The sequence below is a fragment of the Phoca vitulina genome, unplaced genomic scaffold (assembly GCF_004348235.1).
Source record: "Phoca vitulina isolate PV1807 unplaced genomic scaffold, GSC_HSeal_1.0 scaffold13, whole genome shotgun sequence".
NCBI classification, from domain to species: Eukaryota; Metazoa; Chordata; class Mammalia; order Carnivora; family Phocidae; genus Phoca; species Phoca vitulina.
This window is the reverse complement of record NW_022589716.1, coordinates 21907757-21929932: the sequence shown is the minus strand read 5'-3', so window position 1 is coordinate 21929932 and position 22176 is coordinate 21907757. Positions and strand designations below refer to the sequence as shown.

The window sequence follows — 22176 nt, the reverse complement described above, 5'->3', positions numbered from 1 at the left end:
TAAAGCAAATCCTTGGTTTCTTTTTTAAAAAGCACTCGAGTAGAGGCTCTCGAGTTTTGACATTTTGAATACTAATTTGTGGCCAGTTCTGGCTCCTTTAAAAGGGCTGGCTTTTTAGAAAGAAGGTAGCAAAGAGGAACAAATTCCTCTTTAAATTAAAAGAAGCTTTTCTTATTTGTTGTAAAATACAACTTGTGGTGTCAGTTGACTTGGGATCTTTTGGAATATTGTATGCACTAAGCAGACTGTAACTGTTAGCCCAGTATGCTGTAGACTGGTTAACGGTTTTGTACCATTAATGGAAGGGCCATTAATGAATTACTGTTTATTTGGAGATAACTCTTTTATTGCCTCAGCAAGATATGAATATGGTGTTCTTGATAAAGGATTCTAGATTAAGGCCACGTCTGCTGAAACTAGCCCCTCCGATCCCTGCACTTCCTTGCCCGGTTATGAGTTTGGTGTGGACGGTCATGGAAAGTGGACCCCGTGCGTGTGTTTGGGTATATTTAACACCCGTCTCCTCCTGTACCTGCCATTCTGCAGTGTGCTGCTTGCATTCAACATTGGGTTTTGGAGACCATCCATGTTACATATAGAGGGGGATAGCTCATTCCTTTTAACCTCTGCAGACTGCCTTATAGGTTGGCTGTTCCACAGTTTATTTAGAACCTCCAGTCCTTTCCAGGTTTCCTTTATACCAGCAGTGCTGCAGTGAGCATCCTTATACCTGAACCTTTCAATGGGCAAGTGTTTCTCTCTGATAGAGAAAGAAAAGTACCTTTATTTTATACATGAAATCTTAAAAGACAGGGAATTTAAGATGGTCAGGGTTTTTTTTAAAGATTTATTTATTCATTGAGAGAGAGAGAGAGAGAGAGCGGGGGGAGGGACAGAGGGAGAGGAAGAGAGAGTCCCAAGCAGACACTGAGCGCGGAGCCTGATGCGGGGCTCGATCTCACGACCCTGAGATCATGACCAGAGCTGAAAGCAAGAGTCTGACACTTACCTGACTGTGCCATCCAGGCACCCCTAAGATGGTCAGTTTTATACATGATAAGCAGAATACAGATCAAAGCCATTTTCCCTGACCCCCCCTACCTAGTTGGAGATTCTGGACACATTTTTATAGAGGGTCACTGGGATCCTGGGTGAAGTCAAGTCTGGTAAAAGCTAACTACAGTGAAATGTTGCTTCTTCCAGTTAACTAAGAAGGTCAGTCTGAATTAGGAAAACATCTAAATTCAAAGACGTAATATTATACAATTTTGAAGTGTATACAGTGACCAGCACTAATATGACTTAATAAAATTCCGAGGGAATCACATTAATGAACACATAAAAGCACCTAATAATTTTTGAAGAATAATGACACAACTAAGTTGCTCAACACAGTTATTCTCATCCATAGGTAAAATATTTCCCCTACAATGTTTTCTGTATGTTACCTGTTGGGCAAATGACTTTCCCTAGTTAGAGGAAGGTGACCATCACCACTTCTTTTCTGAATGGTGTAAATTCTCAAAGTAAGGTGTCGTGGTTGACACTGAGGGGCCTACTCTGTGCCAGGTATGAGGCTTTCCAATGTGTTGTCCTCATTGTCCAAATCCTATGAAGTGAGCCTGACTATCTCCATTTCATAAACTGAGGCACTGAAGCAACCCATTGAAGCCTGCCTGAGTTCGCCCGACTTGAAAGAGTAATACTCATAGTCTCCTTAGATGTGGTCTTCAGACCTCCTGTGTCAGAATCTCCCAGATTTGTTCATACTGCAGATTCCCGGGCCCCCCTCAGGGTGGGGCTCGGGACTCTGCATTTATAACAGTTCTCCAAGTTCTCCGTATGTACTTAGAAGTCTGAGAGCCACTTGGCCAGACCGTGGTGACCTCGTTTTGGTGATGTGATGAGCCTTGCCAGAAGAGTGTCCCCAGTGCCTTTGGGGACGAGCAATCCATGACAAGTCATGCCTCACTTGCAGTGGGCACATTAACAGTACTCCTCTGATGGCTTCCTCCTACTCACCGGCTTCCGTTGCCTCGTGTTACTTGTGCTGAACTTAGCACAGCTCACGGTTTGACAAGTCACTTCCCAAAGCATTGAAATCATCACACTATAGAGGGATTAGTTTCTAAAAAAGGTTGAAGTTGCCAGTGCAAAATCATCAGATCCCAAGTATATCTTTTGTGCCCAGTACAGATGGAATCTGCATTTTGCATTCTAACCTTCGCTCCAACAAAAAATAAAAAATAAATAAAAAATGAGAGGGCAGCTTGCAGAAATGATTACCTTTGAAACACCATTATATGCTTTTATTTTCCTTTCTAGCCCTCCTTTGCCACACTCCCCTGTTGGCAGATTTCCCATATGTCTGCCCCTAATCGCTGCTGACTTTTCTAGAAGTGTGAGGCAATCACCAGCCCCTTCCAGCTCTCACCCTCCCATGAAGGACAGTGTTCTGGAAGAGCCAGCTAGGATCAGTGAATACCTTCTTCTCCTCTTCTCTCAGCTCCATGAAATTTCACTCCCCAACAATCTGCTTTCCCCTTAAGGGTCTGACCCCACCTAGTGTCCTTTCCAAGCTAAATAGGAGTGTGCTTGGCTGATCGACATGCACAGAGAGGTGTGCCCATGATCTGGAGGGGTTCCTACACCAAGTTGAATTTGTGTTCTCTGCTGGCAAAAGAGCATCCGCCTTTGTTCTGGTGTTCAGCTCATCCAAATAAAGAAGGCATTTCCTCTCCTGAAAAGCAGAGGGGGAAAAAAGGAAAGAAACGACCAAAAAAAAAAAAAAAAGAAAAGAAAAATTTAATTTTATCCATGTAGTCCTCTGCAACTAAATATACACCCCTTCCTCTGTCCTGATTGGTCCGCTTCAATTGACAAGTGGATCATATGGAAAGGAAATATCCTGGACTTAATTGTAAGTTAAGTCTCTCTTAATCCAGAAGAGCATTTGAGATTCTGTCCAAGTGTTCAATTTCCCAGGCCGCTGAGGTCTGTGAATTTCTTTTCCCAGCCTCCAGGCTGCTGCAGTACAAGCCAGCATAGCTAATGCAGATAGATCTCCTGCCTCTCGCTCTCCTCCTCCCTCTGCTTTGATTCGATATGAACAGCCTGGTAACTCCGATGCTGGGGAGAAATCTGACATAACTCTGCAGATGGCTAGGTTGCCATGAAACACCTGGGGATTGTTCTTTAAGGAAAAGGTAACATTTATATGCTAATGATTTCTTCCCCTCTTCCCTCCTTGTTGCATTTTTTCCAGGGTTGCCAGTTCCCAAGAAGAGCCCAAAGTCGGTAAGGACTTACCAGTTACTTGGTTCTTGTCTGGGGGGAGTGGGGGGCTGGTGGTGGGAAGGGACGCCATCTGCTTGACTTCACAAAATGTGTTTTAGAGTAGGTGGGGGAGACAGTAGCCCGGGCTCATTTTATTAAGTTCTGGGGGTCTGTTTGATAGAGAAGGTATTGGGTTTATCTTTAACTGTCTAGTGATTTGTGGGCAGGGTGCAGAAGCCAGGTTAAACAATGTATGTTTGGAATCTTCTCTGTATAAATACATTACAACTCTTGTTCAAATGGATGGAGTTTCTTCCGTGTTTTAACTTGATACAAATGCTATTGTTTCCTTTGGGAGGGGGGTGGGGGAAAGCTCCACCTGCTTCCTGAGTAGGGTTGCTCTTAACTGGTGTTTCCATCCGCTCACCTGGGCAGATTCTCTCCCTGAGCTTTCTTATGCATTGAATGGTGAATTATTTACAAAATTAAAAAGGCTGCAGGTTTAAAAAAGAATTGCTCTGCCCTGTGTATATATCTGTGCTCACATGGAACAATGTTCACTGCCCCAGCATTGAGAATAAGACGTTTCCTTGCTGTCGAAATGTCCTTTGTTGTTTTGCTAGCTTTAGCAGCATTATGCTGCAGGTATAGGATTCTTTAAAAAAAAAAAATCAATGTTTTGCTGTCCTTTCTAATCTGGTTTCCCTGAAGATGCATTACCTAGTTGACATGTTAGCTAATAGCTTAGAGGCTGTGGTGTTTTGCTTGGTGGTGTGAGCTTCTGCTCCCAGGGCACTGACAACAAATTAAAATGCTACTTAAAAACTCAAAATCTGGCACTATGATGCCTGTGAAATTGATCCAGGGGAAAGAAGCTTCCCCATTCATTAACATTAGGATAAAGAGGGGTACTTCCACGTGGCTTAGACTATTGGGGGAGGGAAAATTTACAGCTTTCTGCCATCTGGGAAGGGAGAACCTTTAAAACTTTGCAACTCATGGGGGCTGCAGCAGGATTCTTTCCACCTGTCTGCAAGCCTGGCGGCGAGAGGCAGAAGTTTATTAAGGAGATGAGAGAGGGAGCTTCCTGCATTCTTAAGCTCCACTCCTAAGTTGTCCAAAGAGAAAAACTTGCAATAATTGATGGGATTCCAATGGCACAGGGCTGTGGCGACTGAAACATGTGACTCTAGGGCCGCTTCCCTTGTCAGTTTGTGTTAATGTTGCAGCTGAAAAGTGCCAATAGGTGTCCACATTGGAACCACAGAGATGCCAAGGCGTGCTTGTGGTGTGTGTGTGTGTGTGCATGCACGCACATGGCACATGTGTGTCCTCGTCCCTGGGTCATAGAAGCCTATTCAGCCTTCAGAAAAAGAGAAGCAAACCTGGAAGATCTGTCACATGAGCTTCAGTTAGCCAGCCTTTTTCCTCCGGCACCCTCAAGCATGCTGTGTGATGCACGGACTTCTTTTACACACCCCACAGGGATGGAGTCTTAACAAGGAGCATACCGGGGGCCATACAGCAGCTTTGCACAGGGAGCATGACCTCACGTAGCAAGGCATTCTTTTCGGGTTTGCATTCCATTTACACTTACTTGGCAGAAGGATTTTTGTGGATTCCAGCTGCATCTTTCCTTCCCCAAAGTGTTTTGGGATTCACTGCTGAACTCGAAGGATATCAAACAGGTATAGAGCCTGTATTCACCAAGTCAGTTAAGAGAATTGCCTGTGACAGTTTATTTTTGTAGAAGCCATGTCATTAGCAAGCAGCAAGCCAATTACTCCGGCTGCATTCCTAGGAAAAAAGCGTTCTTAACTGCTTTGCCCACAGTCTGCTGGCTCTTAATTACCACAAGCTAAGAGACTGGTGTGTTGCCGAGTGAGAAAAGAGCAAGCCCCCAGCCTGGGGCTTGTCCTTACCTGATTCCTGTGCCAGGACGGGGATGATGGCTTTCACAGCATTGCTGGCACGCTCGGGCAGCTGCTGTACAGAATTTGGGAACTCTCAGCCAAGATCTGCTGTTGTCAGTAGGGCATTGCTAACATCTGTGATCTGTAGCTCTGTACCGATGGGTTGAAAGCTGGTTCCCTTCCCCAGTTTGCATTTTGATGATGTCCTGCCAGAGAGACAGATGATGATGGGATTTCTCTGGTGGGGTCAGGGGGAGTCCATGGGGAAGCTGGATGTCATGGTTCCAGAAAGCCAGTCATATAACGGCAGATAGGGTTAGTTGTGCAGGCTGTGTAATGAATGCACGTGGATTGTGCCTGGGTTGTGATATGCTGAGATTTACCATTAGCTCTGTGAATATACCATCTTAACCCGGGACCATGTTTCTGCTCTTCTCTTAGAGACTCCTGACATTGTTGGCTTGCTTGTGTGACTGACAGCTTCCTTTTGCCCTCATCCTTTTTTTTTTTAATGTTTTCAATAATTAAGTAGTTGGGTTTTTATTAGAACAAAGGGACTTTTTGATCTTGTTTCCCCTCCTGGGCAGCCTCTACAGCTTACTCTTAATAAGCAGTTTCATCTAGTAGGTTTACTTTAAATGTTGAGTTTATGGGTTCTGTACTCATTGGGAACAATGGCAGTGTCTTGATAAAACGTTATTAATTTAATACCTGGACAGCCAAAACATTAGGAATTTTTCTACCAAATGGCAGAGACAAAAATAAGACATATTTGCTCTCAGGTTTTAGACCTCACTAGGAAACTGATTCTGAGGCCCAATTTAATCATCCTGACTGGAAACTTATTTAACTGAGACTCTCATTCTGAATCACACACGAGGATTTTGTAAGAATTTAAAACTCGAGGGGAGCCTGGCAGGCTCAGTCAGTAGAGTGTGCAACTCCTGATCCCAGGGTTGTGAGTTCGAGCCCCATGTTGGGTGTAGAGATTACTAAAAAAAATAATAATAAACTAAAAAAAGAAAAGAATTTAAAACTCTAAATATACACAAAACCCTGAATTTTAAGTCAGCATTCACTTTTGTTTTCTCACTAGCTCATTTCCGAACTATTACTTCCCTTTCTTCCTTCCTTCATCTGTCCATCTATCCATCTATCCACTTATTTAGCATTTAGTGTCAAGAATCTAGTAAGTGTCAGGTTTGGTGTGAGGCACTGGAAATACTATGATAAGTAAGTTGGTCAGGTGACTTTCTTCGTGGAACTTACAAACAAAGGATGTTTTGATTGCTTCTTTCAAAAAAAGGACTCATCGTCTCAAATCACCAAAATTTTTATGTACTTTTTTCAGTGACATGTATTTGAGTATCTTCTATATGCCAGATCCAGGGACAGTATACAACAACATCGAAAGAGAGAACATTCCTGCCCTCACGCAGCTGGGGAGAGATAAACAATAGCCACATAAACAGGCAGATCTATATGGATCCTCTTCATGGGGCATAAAGTCCAAAACTTTCAAAAGTTCAAGAAGCAGAAAGATAGGGGCCCCTGGGTGCCTCAGTCGGTTAAGGGTCCAACTCTTAATCTCAGCTCAGGTCTTGATCTCAGGGTGGTGACTTCAAGCCCCGCATTGGGCTCCATCCTGGGCGTGGTGCCTACTTAAAAAAATAAAAATAAAAAATGGTAATTATAAATAAAAAGCAGAAAGATCATGTAGAACCAGGGACAAACATAATGAAAATCACTCAGCTCTTAATTACAACAATGTAAGTTAAGTAGTCCCACAAAGCCAGAGAAAGGACCCAAGGGTGAGATGCTGTGATTGAGCTATGGAATTTTTCTGAGTTCCCCAGCAGCCTGAGCAATGTAGGAAACCATATCTACTTAGCTGTTACTGTCAGATCAAAGAAAGCATACCATTTTCATAAAAGAGATAAAATTTTCCTACTTAACTAAAAGACTTCTCACACAAAGTGTTCATACAGGGGACACCAAATATTGGAAAGATCAAGGAAGCCTGTTCTCTTCACCAGGCTGTTTGCAGCAAATGCAGCAAGCTCAAAGGGAGCAGTAGTGACAGGTTTCCCTTCCATGGTCCTCCATTCCCTTGCCCCAGAAGGGATCCTAAGGACATTGCTGACAACCGGTTGTTAAGAGATATGAGGGAGGGATCTCTCAGGGAATGTGCCCAGAGAGTGACCCCAACCTGAATCACCCCATTTTATGTGTCCTGCCTGTTTCTCAAACTCTCCTGGTTGTCTTAGCACCCCAGAACCACTTGTCCCGCAACTAGGCAAGAATACATGGCGTCAAAGCTCCTGCAGGCTCCCAGGAGAAGCAGGAAGTAGTAGATGGAAGAAGGACTAGGATTGCTTCCGTAAATCTCCTTGCCCCTCAGCTTCTCACAGTGACCCAAACCCTCAACCCCTTGGAGTCTAGAAAATAGACTTTGCTTTTGTATTAGATTTCTTTAAAACATCCCGTGTGAACCAAAATTCATTTTCCTATCCAGTTGCTACCTTCCTTTTCTTTTCCATTAATTCCTCTCCTCTGCCCTTTTAGAAGAGATTATTTGACTTAGACCCATAAATGATAAAAGAAAGAGACAAGGACCATCCTCCGCTTTGGCTTGGAATTGAGCCTCTGATTTTTGCACAACCTTTAATGACATTGGCCTAATATCTCATCAGCACTTGGAGTTTTTCCTGTTGTCCATGTAAATCATTGCAGTGGCCTTCAGTCTTGGCAGATAAGTGAACTGTAAATAATTTTGCTTTAAAATGGATCGATTTGTCATTTTTAAGCCACATGAATTCTTTTCATCATTTAAGCTTCTAAGTGCTGTCTGTATTCATTTGCTCTTCCGAGCAAATATTTTCAGCTCACTTTATAAGTACCTTCATTTTGAAATCATTCCATGAAATACTGATGAGTTGATTTTTTTTTCCCCATTTCCATTTATAAAAACCACTGCATCTTCCCGATTTCCTTGGCCTGTCAATAGTTAAGAAATCATTCGTGCTAGGAGATTGGTACAGTTTTATTCTAAAAGGTCTTATGACACAAGTTTATGGCTAGTGTGTGACCAAGGACTTTTATGTAGTTTTGAAAATTGAGCCCATTTCTCTCGTCCTAGTCAACAGATCTGATCTTTAAAAATAAAAATCTTCCTTCACGAAGATCAGAATAGTGACAAGAACTAGCATAGGAAATATCCATCTCAATATGTGGCACATCTTTCAACTAGTTGCTCGAGCTGGAGAGCTGGGAGGTGGAAATCCATGTTTCCAAGGGGTCCTCCCCCTCCTCCTCCTCTTGCCTGCCCTTCACTCAGTCATTCAGCAATGCCTGTCGAATCTGAACCAAAATGTCTTTGACTTCACTTGTCCCTCCCCTTCATCATGCTCTTCCCTAGTGTAAACCTCTCAGGTCCCTTACATAGACTGCACAATAGCCTCCTGACCGGCTCCCTGCTTTTACTCCTGTCCACACTAACCTAGTCACCCCTCAGTAATCAGACCAAACTTGCTAGAAGTCACTTGGCTTCTGGCACATCTCTGCTTTAAATTCGTTAGTGAATTTCTTCTCCCCTGAACTAAGAATGAGTCCCAAACTCTTGAAAGTAGCTCACAAAGCCCTTGCAGCATCTGGTCTTTGAGCTCATTTCATACCACCCTACTCCCTTGCTTCCTTCTCTCTGTTCTTCAGACAGTCCAAACTCATTTTTGCTTTGAAGACTGAGCACATGCTGCTTCCATTAATGGCCTGTTCTTCCAGAAGCTTCTCCCTACCACCTATCTAAAGGACATTGCAGTATGTTGTTATCAAACTGTTAGGATTATTTGATTAATATCCATCACACACACACACACACACCTCAATACACAAGTATAAATTCTAAGAGTTTAGATACCATCTCTTTCTTTCTTATCCATTGTATCCCTGAGAATCTGGCTCAGAGGAAGTCATCAGTATATATTTATTGGTTGAGTGAATAAATGCAATGTGGGTAGTTACTTAAGGGGGCCTCGTCTGGGTGTTCTGTCATTTGTGTGCTAGGTGCTTGCACAGTGCTAGTATGTGTAGAATAACAGACTTGAAAATGTATCTTTAACCACAGATACTTTTCTTTGAAAACATTTTCTTAGAAAAATGAGGAGAAAGACAATCCCATGAGATGCAACTCTGATCCTGTTCTATAACTAGCTGAGAAGTGAGTTTGTTCTCATGGGCCAGGTGTTCCCTAGGAGGTAATCCAGGCTGCTGTAAAGGGGACAAGCTGACTTTAATTTGAGAGACACATAAACATGACTTTTCTCCTGGAGAGTTCTGGGCTCCAATCGGATAAAAGACAACATCATAGCTAATTAGCATGCCCACGGAAAGTCAAAAGGCATATTTTGAACTTTTGCACAAACACACAGAGCATAGCTTCAAAAAACTTAAGAGTACTGAGATATTAAATATAGAATGCATCTTCAAATTACCTAGTTTTCATAATTGAACTTAGGAAGAAACATAAAGTGAGGTTAAATCTTATCAGGGGAAAATCCAAACAGCTACCAGATTATTGTGCATCAGCCCATTAGTGTGGGTTAGAATGTGTCATTTAGTGACAACGTTAGTGGTGGCATTGTTTTTCAAGCATATTCTCGGGATGCTGCTTTACTTTAATTTTCCAAATTTAGGAACAAAGTGTAGATGGCATTTAAAAGGAATGCAGAAACAGTTTCAGAGGCAGTTTTACACACTCATTCCACATTCTGTCATTTTGTGTTAAATTGGACCGAAGTGAGTCATTTATTGGGAGGTGAGAAAGGGTGTTCACATTTGCAAAGTGGCCTGAGCCATCTCTGGTAGACTTCATTTGCACACTCTGGTAATGGCAAAGCCGTCTCTTCAGTTAGACCCGAGATTGCTAGGTCCTCCGTGTCAGAGATGTGTTACGGGGAACAGCCCTTGAAGGGTCTTGGGAAGCCGTGAGGTGACAGGCAGAATCCGTGCACATGCATTTGTGGGCATGTGGGTAAAAGCACATGTGCATTCTTAACGGGAGAAAAGTCCAGCCTGTTATCGGATTCTGTCAGTGGGGCAAGGCTGCCAGAAAGAAATTTTTCTCCAATTTAGGAAGAGGGAGTGAATGGCCAATAATTCGGTCTCCAGGGACGACAGAGTGACCCTGGGAAAGAAGAGTATGAGTTCCCTCAGATAACCCTGCGGTGAGGCTCCCTCTGGGTCCCAGGGAGGCTTTGTGAAGGGGAGTCTCAACACGGGGGAGCCTGAAGCTGCAGGGTGGCGACCGACTAACTGTGAAATGAATTTAGTGTCAATGGACCAATCCCACAATTTGGCATTTGCTACTCATTTGAGGAACCAAGGTGGGCATTTGAATGGAGGGATGTAGTTCTCTGGGTGAACTCAGAGCTCCTTTATCTGTTGAATTATTTGCTTTTATATTTAAACTATCTTTTTCCTCCTTTCCTGAGAGGAGAACAAAAACAAAACACAACCAAAATGTAAAAAAAGAAGGGCGCCTGGCTGGCTCAGTTGGTGGAGTATGCAACTCTTGGCCTCAGGGTTTGTGAGTTCAAGCCCCATGTAGGGGGTAGAGATTACTTAAAAATAAAATCTTAAAAAAATGTAAAAAATAGAAAGTAACAGTCTCCATTAATTCTCCTTACCAAGGTTTATTTTAAAACAGAAATAGCTTTACATTTTGTTTTGATTATAACGAGCATTGTCTATACATTATAAAAAGTAGACAATACAGGAAAATATAAGGGGGGAGAAAGGCGCCCTGAATCCCATTTTCTTCTTTCTATGCTAGTGTGTTCGCACCAAAAATGGGCTGATGCTGCATGTGCTTATTTATAATCGAGACCCTTGTAAAGACCACAGTGAAGAGAAACACAGATTTCCACCCACATGCAAAAGCGAGTGGGGGATGTATCTGTCATGAACATTTTCTGATTCTGAAAGTCTTCAGCATGTCTCCAGGGAAGCAAGAAGGCAGCTAGTGAGCTTCTTGGGGCAGAAATCAGAGACCTGGCCCCAAGAGCCGAGTTTGCTGTTGGGGAGGACTGTTGAAAATTGGCAGAACCAGGTTTTAGTCCAAGTCTTTGGAGTTCTGATCCATCCAGGTCCGAGCTGAGCATTTCATCCTCAGGGAACAGTGGTGACATGGGGGATTGTGGTGGTTTTCCCTGCCCAAACCTCAGTGTGTTTTCCTGGCACCTTCACCAGAGTATGTGGTCCCCTAGAGTCTGAGTGAATTAAGCCTCTCCTAGTTCTACCAAGACCTCTTTGCTAGTTTAGACTATGGGCCTCAAATTTCTCCTGCAGGCACACCAAATACAATTTTAGGTGGTCTATCTTGCTTTCATTAACTGCATGCCCAATTTTCCTCAACTTTGAAGCCTTGCCAAAATCTATATTCAAATCTGTAATCTGTAATAGTCAGGGGTAAATGAAATTTTTGTCCTCCTTGGGCTTTACTTCAAATACTAACTTCAAAGCAAAGACTGGAAGGGAAGGGAGTCAAGGGGCTGAGATTTAAACGAAGGGGGACCTTGAACATTTCCATGGAGATGGGAAGTGAAAGGTGAAGGATACCTGGGGAGAGAGCAAGGAATGGTTTTGATAGGATTGATTGTAAGACCAAGGGGAAGATTTTGATGCTATACGGAAATTGAAGGAACTGAAATGCTCTGGATCAAAGATCTTCTAAACCACTTAAAAAGCATATGCTATGCAGGTTCTGTAAGAGAGGATGGAGATACCCTTTCTTGTCCCTCTATGATGCTCTTAAGCAGGTAAGTATAGGGACATAGCATCTATTAAGTGAGAGGCAGGATTCCAGAGTTTTTATTTTGAATGGGAGAAACTGAACACCTGGGCTTACCACTATCTTTTATTCAAGAAAATAAGAACTGAAGTTATTTCATATCCTCCAGGAATTTTTCCTCCCACTAGGTTTTGCTCTCCATTCAATCAACATTCAAAGAAAGAGCATTTCATAAAATAGGAAGGGTCTTTTGCTGAGCAGGTTTTAAGGAACAGGAACCTGCTTATTCTATTGAAATTTAATGAAACTCTTTCCCTTTGAAAACTGCTTGGACTTTGGACAGGTTGCAGATCTAACAAGGCTGACCTCCTGAGGTCAACCCATATATAAAGTGTGATCTTGGTTTTTAAGCAACAGCAGTGTCAGGAGATCAAGAGGTGAAATGTGATGCCTGCAAAATTGATTAGCTAAGAATTATGGAAGCTCTTCATATGATAATTACTTATATGCTTATAAGTACCAGTGCACACAGACTGCTAGGCATGATTTTTTGAAAGGTCTCATCTCTTTTCCTTATAGTGTAGAAGAACTTCTGGCAAACCTTCAGGTAAAAATTGGGCATTTTATTATCGAAAGATGCAAAATGAGAAGTCCCCAAGAACATTTTTAGCCCTGATTGTATTTCTTCTGGATGTTACAGCCTTACGTTTAAATCACCCTGGTATTTTGTCTCAACATATTTTGTCAAAAACATGAGGATGTTGAAGTGATTGAAACATGTTGTCTCTCTCCCCTGAACTTCAAACTCCAGTACCCAGTTGCTATTTGGACATCTCCAGATGGATGTCTACTAACTCAAATTTATAAGCCCAGAACTGAACTGTTCCAACTTCAAAGACCCAAGTAATCATCCCATCATCTCTGCTGTATCAGTAAAAGGCAACTTCAGTCTTCTAGTTGGATCAGCACCCCCACCCCCACTTTGAAGCCATCCTTGATTCCTTTCTCTCACACCTTCCATGCAACCTATTAACCATTCCCTTGGCTCAACCTTCAGGATATGTCCAGAATCTGACCGCTGTTCTCCATCTCTGCCACATTACCCTGGGCCAAGCCATCATCCTCTCTCACCTAAATAATTACAGCAATCTCCTAAGGTCTCCCCAATTCTACCCTTGCCCTAGGACCTTTTAAAACCATTTTTTAAAAATGGGTGACAAAAATCAGGGTGCTAAATTGATACATCTTGTAATACATGTGCCTGGTGTCTTAGCTGGGGACCTCTGATGAAAACTGGGTTTGTTTTCCACTACAGCCCAGAGAGCAATATGGTTTGTGATTATGTCTTTCCATCTGGCCCGCCCCTCTCTCTGTCTGCCAATCACCTGGGGATTTATCTGCATGCAGCATTAGCTGGAGAAAGATGGAAGCCAAAATGTTGTTGATATATTTATGTATGTGTGCGTAGACATGCTGAACAAAAACAAGCTGATGGAAACACCCACTCAGAGAACCAATAACAATCTTCTCTCCTTGCTTCTCTCACTTGCTTGCTTTCAGCAACCACTGGAAAGAAAAGACAGCCAGAATAGCTCTCAGCACAGCGTCTCCAGCCACCGGAGCCTACACACGGCCTCCCCAGGCCACAGCACACAGGTGCTCCCCGAGTACCCACCTGCAGAGGCCCCAGCTCCAGATCAAACCGACGGCTCTGGGCAGAAAAAACCAGATCCTTTTAAAATCTGGGCCCAGTCCAGGAGCATGTATGAAAACCGACGTGAGTAGCACCCTGGCTCCTATCTTCCCGAGACCCCTGCCCAAGGCTGCAGTTGTCTCTTGAGGCTTCTTGAAAATAGATTTTCAGTGTATAAATGGGGTAGAAGTAAATCACGGTGAGAGTTCAGCGAAAGCTTCTCAGAATAGTGACAGAACCTGCTGGATGTTCTTGGAGGATCCATTATGTGTTCAGTTTGGTGGGGGGGGCAAGATGTGGATGGTGGTCAAAATAAAGGGCCTGGATAAAAAAATGGATTTATTTTTCCCTTCAGTTAAAAGAAGTGGCAGATAAGAGCTGCTGTCTCATTAACTTCCCGTGTAGAGATTGTGACATATTCTCATGAAACAGCTCTGATGGACAATAGAACATAAATATGATTGGTTTGGATTGCAGGAGTAATGAGAAGAGATTAAATGCTTTCTTAGTGGCCTAGTTTTTAAGACTACTGGTAATTTTTTTTTTTTTATCATTATCAGTCTTTTTAAACATTCCCCTTAGAAAGGAAAAAAAAAAAAGAAAGCAGTGAGTGGTTTGCGCTTTAATTATTTATACTGTGGTTAAGTGTGTTCCTTTGGCTTCACCTTTTCGATAAATATGAACTAGTGATGGCATACATCGTAACTTTTTGGCCCTTATAAACCTAACATTGCCTTCTTGTTTTATTTCTTACTTTTTATTATGAAATGATTCCAAAGACTCTTCATGGTAAATAATAATCATTTATCCTACCATTAGCAATGAAAGCTCCAAGGTGCTTTAATCTTAGGGGATGCAGACTAACCCCCATTTTGGTGGTTGCTATTACTTACATTTTCTCATGAGTGTGATTGGTCAGGATGAAGCAACTCTGGAGGAAGGAAGGACATGCACTTCATTTCTCTTTGGGGCGGGGGGTTGAAGAGAATGTTTAATGAGGTCTGGTGAAGGTTCTGATTAAAATTGGAAGACAGAAGAGAATCACTCTGCCCATCCTCTTTGTGCCCCCCACCCTCCAGCCCCAGCACAAGTTTTGTTTATGGCCACAGCTGTGGTTGTTTCTCAGGCAAAGCCCCCATGGCCCCAGCCTCTTGCCCACCCACTCAGACTTGGCTCTGAAGCCTTTCCTTTGCTGGCTGGAGCAATTCCTCCGTGACTCAAACAAAACAGGGGAGCATGGCCAGCATCCCCATCTGAGAAGGAAAGTTGGCCACATTACTGGGTGAAATTCAGCAGTTACAGGGCAAAAGGCAAGTCTGGAGTCATGATGATTACTACATTTTGGAAGTCACTCAGGAGTCCCTCCATCCTTTCCCTCCTCAGGGGAGAAATATCATTGCCTTCTTACTGTAACAGTGTGGGGAATTAAATAAGCTGTTTTGGCTAAGAGTTCCCTATGCTGACAAAAGCCAGATAATTTGAGTAGGAATTTATTTAGTCCCCGGTATAGAAAGATCCCTAGAGTATCCCTGAGGCCAGGTCAGAGGAAATGAAGTTCCATGTGGAACATTCCTCATAAGCATGAGTTGCTAAGTATGAACCTGGGGTCTGTTCTCCCTGTGTCTTCTCACTAATTGTAGTGATTTCATTGAACAAATGTTTCTCAAAGAGGAATATTTTCACATTCTTTTCACATTTCTCTCTAACCATGTGGCTCCTCCAATTAATGGCCCACCTTCAGTTGATGTTGAGATATTGCTTTATTGACCAAGCTCCTGCTTTTCTCAATACAGTATACATTTAGGACTTTCTCATGTGTGAATCTTTCTGTGATAAAATAAACCGTGTTCTGAAATGCTGGTGGGCATCAAGGATTGACAGACCATCCTGATGCATCCATTTAATAGGAGACTCCAGCTCAAATGCCATTTTCACCTTGATGGAAGCAAAATTCATTAAGAATTTGGTATTTAATCAGATTTTCAAAAAAAATTTTTTTTTTTTTTTTACCAGAAATAAAAAGTAAAATACGTACTCTTACCCCACAGTCAGCTGCTTATTTAAGCATCGAAATTATTCAGGTGGCTGTCAGACTGAAATATTTGGAATGGGGCCAGTTTTGTCTTCACTTTCTATAACATCTATGGAATAGGATCCAGCAGCCCAAACGAGAATCCATTTCTTTTTGGTGATTGGAGGCTCCATAATTGAGTGATCTTAGAATCCTAATTGATGTTAAGATTCCCATAGATTTCTCCCTCACCACTCAATAAGGGTAATGAGACTTTTCCCCCAGTGGTAATTATTTGGTCTCTGTCACAGATTTTCTTCTTTTCACAGCACCTGCAAATGAACCTACATCAGTCTTCTCTTTTAATCAGTATTTTGCTTTATCCCAGATCTGTTTTTCCCATTCCCTTAGGTTGTTTTTTATCTTGTCTTTTCCAGGGGGGAGAGGGGTGAAATAGAGCATGTAGCCTTGTTAGATGTGATTCCCTGCCCCTCCCCCAAGACATACTGAACACCATACTCCAGGAAAAAACAGGGAAATTGAAATCAGGAATAACACTTCAATTGGACCCATGTTATCCTCTTTTTATTTTGAAAATATATTTGTCTTATACTTCATTTTATTGTGAAGGGCAGTGTGAAGATTAATACCATCCCTGATCAGATTCCTTGACGTGGTCTAAATGCTGTGCAAAATACCATATTCTTGAAGGGCCATCTGTCAAAACACCAGGGTCAAAATGAATCAATCTGAATTGCAGATGTGTTAATAAATCCCTTTGAAGGGCTTAAATATTTAATTAAAAACAAAGGCAAGCATGGAAGTCCTTTACAAGCCATGTTGCCTGCTTTGTCTTTTCTCTGAGAACATATCAATTACTCACATGTCTTTGAAAATGACACTGATGCAATCTTATTAGTAAATGTTCAGGAAGACCAGCTAGCAGACACCAGTGTGTACTACAAAAGGAAGTCTAAAGCTTGCCTTTGAAACAGCACCTGTTCACAAAATAGGTTGGAAAGAAAAAAAGTCAAAGCTGTTGTACCAACGTTGTAAACCTGTCTTATTCAGGAGAATCATGCTTACACATTTGGAATTGGTCAATGGGATCCTTTATTGTAGTGAGTTTAAGGACGTTGGTTGTACTTCTAGATTTTAAGAGCTGTTATGACAGTTCTTATTTGTGTTTTGTTCAGTTCTTGGCCAGATCTGATGATTTGTGTCTCTAAATAAAAGACTACTCTAGGGGCACCTGGATGGCTCAGTCGGTTAAACATCCGACTCTTGATTTCAGACTGAGTCGTGAGATCGAGCCCTGCGTCCGGGCTCTGCGCTGAGCCTGTGGAGCCCGCTTGAGATTCTCTCTCTTCCTCTCCCTCTGCCCCTACCGCCTCCCTCTCTCTACCTTAAAAACAAAACAAAACAAAAACTATATTGGTTGAATTGCTGAGAATTCATCTGAACAGGTGTTAGTGCAAGAATGAATTCCATTGGGAATCTTTAAATAAATCCTGTAGTGTGTCAGTAAGAGAAGTATATATAATTTTTTTTCAAAAGGAAATCAGGGTTTAGACAAACCTAAAGTTCATGACATGATTAAAACAAGTCATACGAAAATGCGTACTTTAGGGTATAATTAAATATGAAGAGTCTAAGATGGTAATGGTAGTTGTATGAAATTCTCAGTGGAACAACTCTAAATACCAGCTTTTTGACAAGAAAAGCACCATGAAAAAAGAAAAAAAAAAAAGCCAGAATCAAACTATAGTCTTTAAAAATCCACAGCAGCCATGACCTTTACTGTGAAAGCTTAACTGCACGTTCCTTATCAATCAAAACTAAATTAAAATGAACTAAGAGAAAGCACATACATTAAGCTTTGCAAAATTGTGAAATTAATATTCCAGCTATGTCACCTTCGCCTGCATCGGGATTGAGCAAGGGGGAAAGAGAAAGAGAGATCAATTCCACGAGTTTTGGAGAATGTCAGAGTAAGGATCTGCTGAACACTTTTATTTCTCCATTATTATTCATACTGTTTGATGTTGCCATTGGCCCGGGGGGGGGGGGGGGGGTGTGCTGGGGAAAAACTCAGAAAAGGGAGGGAAGAAAGAGAACTGCCATGCACAGAAGCATTATGGCGCTCTTGTTGACCAAGCACAGACCAAAGACAGGATGACATAAAAAGCGATGGGCACATTGTATCTAAGTCTGGAAATTTGTGTCTGTAGTAATGGAGACACCAGGAGGTTTCTCTGCAAACCTGGTGATTCCATTCTTTGTAATTATCAAAGGAAGTCTTTTGACTGCTTTATTGAGTTGTCCCTGGCATTACCAAAGGATGTAACTGCTGACATTGTCCCCTCTGCGAGGGCTTTAAAAAGGAAGAAAACTGGAGAAAGTTTTCTTAGTTCTTTTTGATTCAGTCTCATTCAAAAAAAAAAAAAAAGGTGATATTAATATCAGAAAGATAATTCTTCCCTGCTCCATTCTTGTAAAATCTGCCTGAAATAAAGAAGAGAATACAGCATTTTGGGGGAGTGGTCTAGAAACTTCGGTGCCCCTGGGAAGAAGTGGCAGCAGAGAACACAAAAGAGAGAAATCCTGTAATTCTGTAACATGGTTCCCTGCTGCTTTATCACCTATGTTATATATTTGGGTGCGTGGAATTTGGCGGAAGAATATAATGGTTAAAATGCCAACGTCAAGGTACCAGAAGACTTTCTTTGTAACATGTCTGTGTTGGTGTATCATGTTTGTGTCTGTGTTTTCCTAGCTCATCACTGGCATCTTCAACATCCTTGGTGTCCTTGGGCATCTTCCTTTTCAACAGGAAGCTCCTTAAATCAATTTGCCGTTTCCCCATTGATTCTCAGAGAGACACAAATGCTATTTTCCTATGGACTAAACTGAATGATAAGCCTACATCTTGTGGCCACAAGCACCCATACCATGACACTGGGTGCCTAAATGAGCGACTGAAGGCAGAAACCTGCCACCTTTGGTGTCACTGTAGCATGGGCAAGTGTCCTTGTGTTAAATGATACTGAGAAAAATGGGTAGAGGCTGGAAGTCTCTGCAGAGATCCTTCCCTTGTTTGCAAAGGGCTCAGCAGACTTAAGGCAGACTCAAGGCAGACTCTGCCAGGAACCTAGAGCTGGCCAGAAAGCACCCGTGGTCTATTTTGGAAATAATCCTCCTGCTTGAGTGAACCCAAGACAGAGTCCCAACCTGATTTAATTTGTTGTTTCAGTGAGGCTATTAGAGCAAATACCCTGTAGCTAGCTACTCGAACAGAAAGAAAATATCGTTACCTTAGCGTGCTCAAGAAAATATCATTCTCAAATTGTGTTTAGGGGAGTCCTATGATGTAGTTTAACTGCACATTCTGTGGAGTCTTGCAGCTTAGCCTCCGCAATTATAATAAAAAAATGCATTGGGCATAAAGCACCATGTAAAGCCTGCGTCATTAAGATAGCTCAGGCAAAAATATTGGATTCAAACTTCTCTGACTTGTACTTACCTGTTCATTTAGTTTCTTCTCTCTTGGCGTATTCATACACCGTACATTTGAAGGTAGTGAGTGAGTCACTCTTGCCAACTTAAAATCTAAACAACCGCCTTCTTCTTCCCTACCTTACTGTACAAAATTGAAGAAGATGAGAACTAAACTCTTAGGCCTACACACTCCTTCAATCCTAAACCCAATTAATTAAATAAACCAGAAAGTATGTAGAACAGTATTTGAAAATCTCCTTTAGGATTCACTGCCACTAAGCCATTTTTTTTAAATAAAAGATGTGTCATTTTAAAGATCATAAAACACTCTCTCATATACGTTAAAATACTAAAGAATTAAATAGAAATAACTTTTTTATTACCTTAGTTAAGTAACAGAGTGGTACATAGGACAATTTCAGGTAAATTTCAGGTATAGTGAACATCATCTTACAGAAATGATTTTTCTTCTAATAAATGAGGTCTTTATTTTAAAGCTCAGGACATTACTAAGAGTAAAATATCAAGTTATTGGATAGTAAGTTAATACTTACAATTTTAAAATATGATAGGCAAAATCTGGAGCAAAGCAGTCATTCCAGTGATAAAGTAAGAAAATATGGAAAATTGACATTGAACATTTTTGTAGTCACCATTTGTGTTGAGAATATGGAAGGCTGGCTCCTTTTTGGTAATATGACTGAAATTATAATAAACTTTGAAAACTGGAAATATTAGGATGCCCAAGAGTAACTTTTGGCAAAAATGATCTAACAAAATCAAATTATTGGTTTGCCAATCTTGATTACTCTAAGGGAGAAAAAAGTGACATTTTTAAAAAAAACTGAAAACTCTTTAACTCAAGCTGTTTTCTTTCATCCTCTACTTGGTATAACATCAGATGTGTTATCAGGGCTTCTAAATCCTCAGAGCAAGCTTCTGTTTCCATGGTCACTGTGACTCAGAATGAGCTCCCTCCTGAGACGTGGGCACCCACTTTGTGGTCCAGCACATGATGATTTTAATTTACTTCATTTTTCTGGCAACAATACCAAGAACAGTGGTCAACAGCGACTTCTGGCTTAGTCCAGGATAATGGCTGGGGCTTGATTAGGAATTATCAAACAGTGATGAGTCCTTTGAGAAAACTTAGGGCCCGGTGACCGGTCCTACTGTTTGTTTCTGCCTAGTGTCCTCTGTTATTTTATCCATCCAGATTATTTTGTTTCCTTCTCTGTTGGAATGCTGTCATCTGCTCAAGCACCATCAGGATTGCTCCTCTGTGTTCACCTTAACAGTATGATTCCTTTTAGCAGAGAAATCACCTCCCTCTTCCTTCTTTCTTCTCCACAGTTCCAGACTACCAAGAACAGGACATCTTCCTCTGGAGAAAAGAGACTGGATTTGGATTTAGGATTCTGGGTGGAAATGAACCAGGGGAACCTGTGAGTCTCTTGTCTACCTCTTCCCCCAGTGCTGTTTTCTAAGATATCAAAGCAAATTGGCAGCAGTGGCAAATTACCAAGATTTGAGTCCAGCCATGTGCAACACAGACTGTTTCATTTCAAGTAGCGTGGGTTATTCGCTGGGTTTTGCGGAGCTCCTTTTGTCTTGACGAAGAAGAGACTCATTCCCTTCTTTAAAGTTTGTATTCATGTTTATAAAAAGTGGCAGCTCCAGCACCTGGAGCTCCGCGTCAAAGAAAATGAAAACAAAAAGCAAAATAATAGGCATCAACTAATGAAACAGTGTCGTGATCCTTCCGGCCAAATCTGTTAAATCGGCCAGCAGGGAGTGGGCTTTGTATATAGCTAGTGTACAGGGAGCACTTGACAAGACATGAAAGATCAGAGGAGGTAGGGCCGCTGTCTTTACAAAAGTAGAAAAAGAGCCCTGGACAAGAGTCAGGCGACCTCGAACCTCCCTGGTCTTCAGTTCCCTCCTCACCTTTAGAACAAATTTGTATAACATCCTAAGAATGTTTTGAAAGGAGAAAAGAGAACTAAAGATAAATACTGTTAACTTCTCTTAATAAAAAATAACTATTTGTTGAGCACCTTACTATGTGCCACACCCCATGCTAATGGCTTTTAACATACATTTTCTCATTTCTCCATCAAATCCCAGAATTTATCCCCATTTTTCAAATTATCAAAGACACAGAAGGGTTAATTCACTTGCCCAAGATCATAGCACTAGTAAGTGGAGGGACTGAAAGGGTCTGACTTCAGGGTCCACATTCTTAATCACTCTTTTGTCAAAGTTCTTTGTAAACTGTAAATACCATCTAAAGGTAGTTACAGCATTTTTATTTAGTGAGGAGGCAAGGAAAGCACAAATATTTTCGCTAAGGTTTAATGAACTGTAAATGTAACAAGACACTAAATATAAAGACTGCTCTGCATGCAGCTGCTAAAAGTACAGAAATGGGATGTCAAACCAGACTTTGCATGATTCATTGCCTCATTGAGCAGTATTTTTTGTGCATTCCCTATTGCTAGGCATGGTGCTGGACCTTTAATGAAAATTAGTATTACTATTATAATTTCCAGAGTTTCCTGGAAGGAGAGTTCTGAGGTAAACAGAGAAGGAGAAAAGATTTTGCCAATGAAGGAGTAAAGTGATGTATTTCTTCTGCAAAGGGGAAAAAGTGAGTCCTCACCAGACCCCAGATAAAGGTCAAGGAACCAAGCAAGAAATAGTTACTTTCGGGACGCCTGGCTGGCTCAGTCAGAAGAACATGCAACTCTTGTTCTTAGGGTCGTGAGTTAGAGCCACACATTAGGTGTAGAGATTACTTAAAAAAAAAAAAAAAAAAGAAATAGTTGCTTTTCCACCATTTAAGAATTACTGTAGCACCTATCACAATGGCCTGATACCTGGTGGGTGCTCAATAAATGTTTATGGCACGGATGCAGACATGAATGAATGAATTGAATTGTTCTCAGAAATGTGAAGGCCATCGGTATAATAGTAAACCAAAAGGTCAACGTTTCAT

General features: G+C 41.6%; 1 protein-coding gene across 10 annotated transcripts in view; it reads left to right on the top strand.

Moving 5' to 3' along the window:
* MAGI1 (membrane associated guanylate kinase, WW and PDZ domain containing 1) overlaps nt 1–22176 on the top strand; it is a 604531-nt gene that overhangs the window by 556527 nt on the left and 25828 nt on the right. For 8 of the 10 annotated variants that reach the window (XM_032411705.1, XM_032411702.1, XM_032411704.1 and 5 more), the window contains exons 13-16: nt 3266–3297; nt 13537–13753; nt 17588–17671; nt 20532–20623. In XM_032411705.1, coding sequence (XP_032267596.1) covers nt 3266–3297; nt 13537–13753; nt 17588–17671; nt 20532–20623 — 425 coding nt within the window. The remainder of the gene's footprint in view (nt 1–3265; nt 3298–13536; nt 13754–17587; nt 17672–20531; nt 20624–22176) is intronic. The other 2 variants (XM_032411708.1, XM_032411707.1) reach the window with 1 other exon arrangement.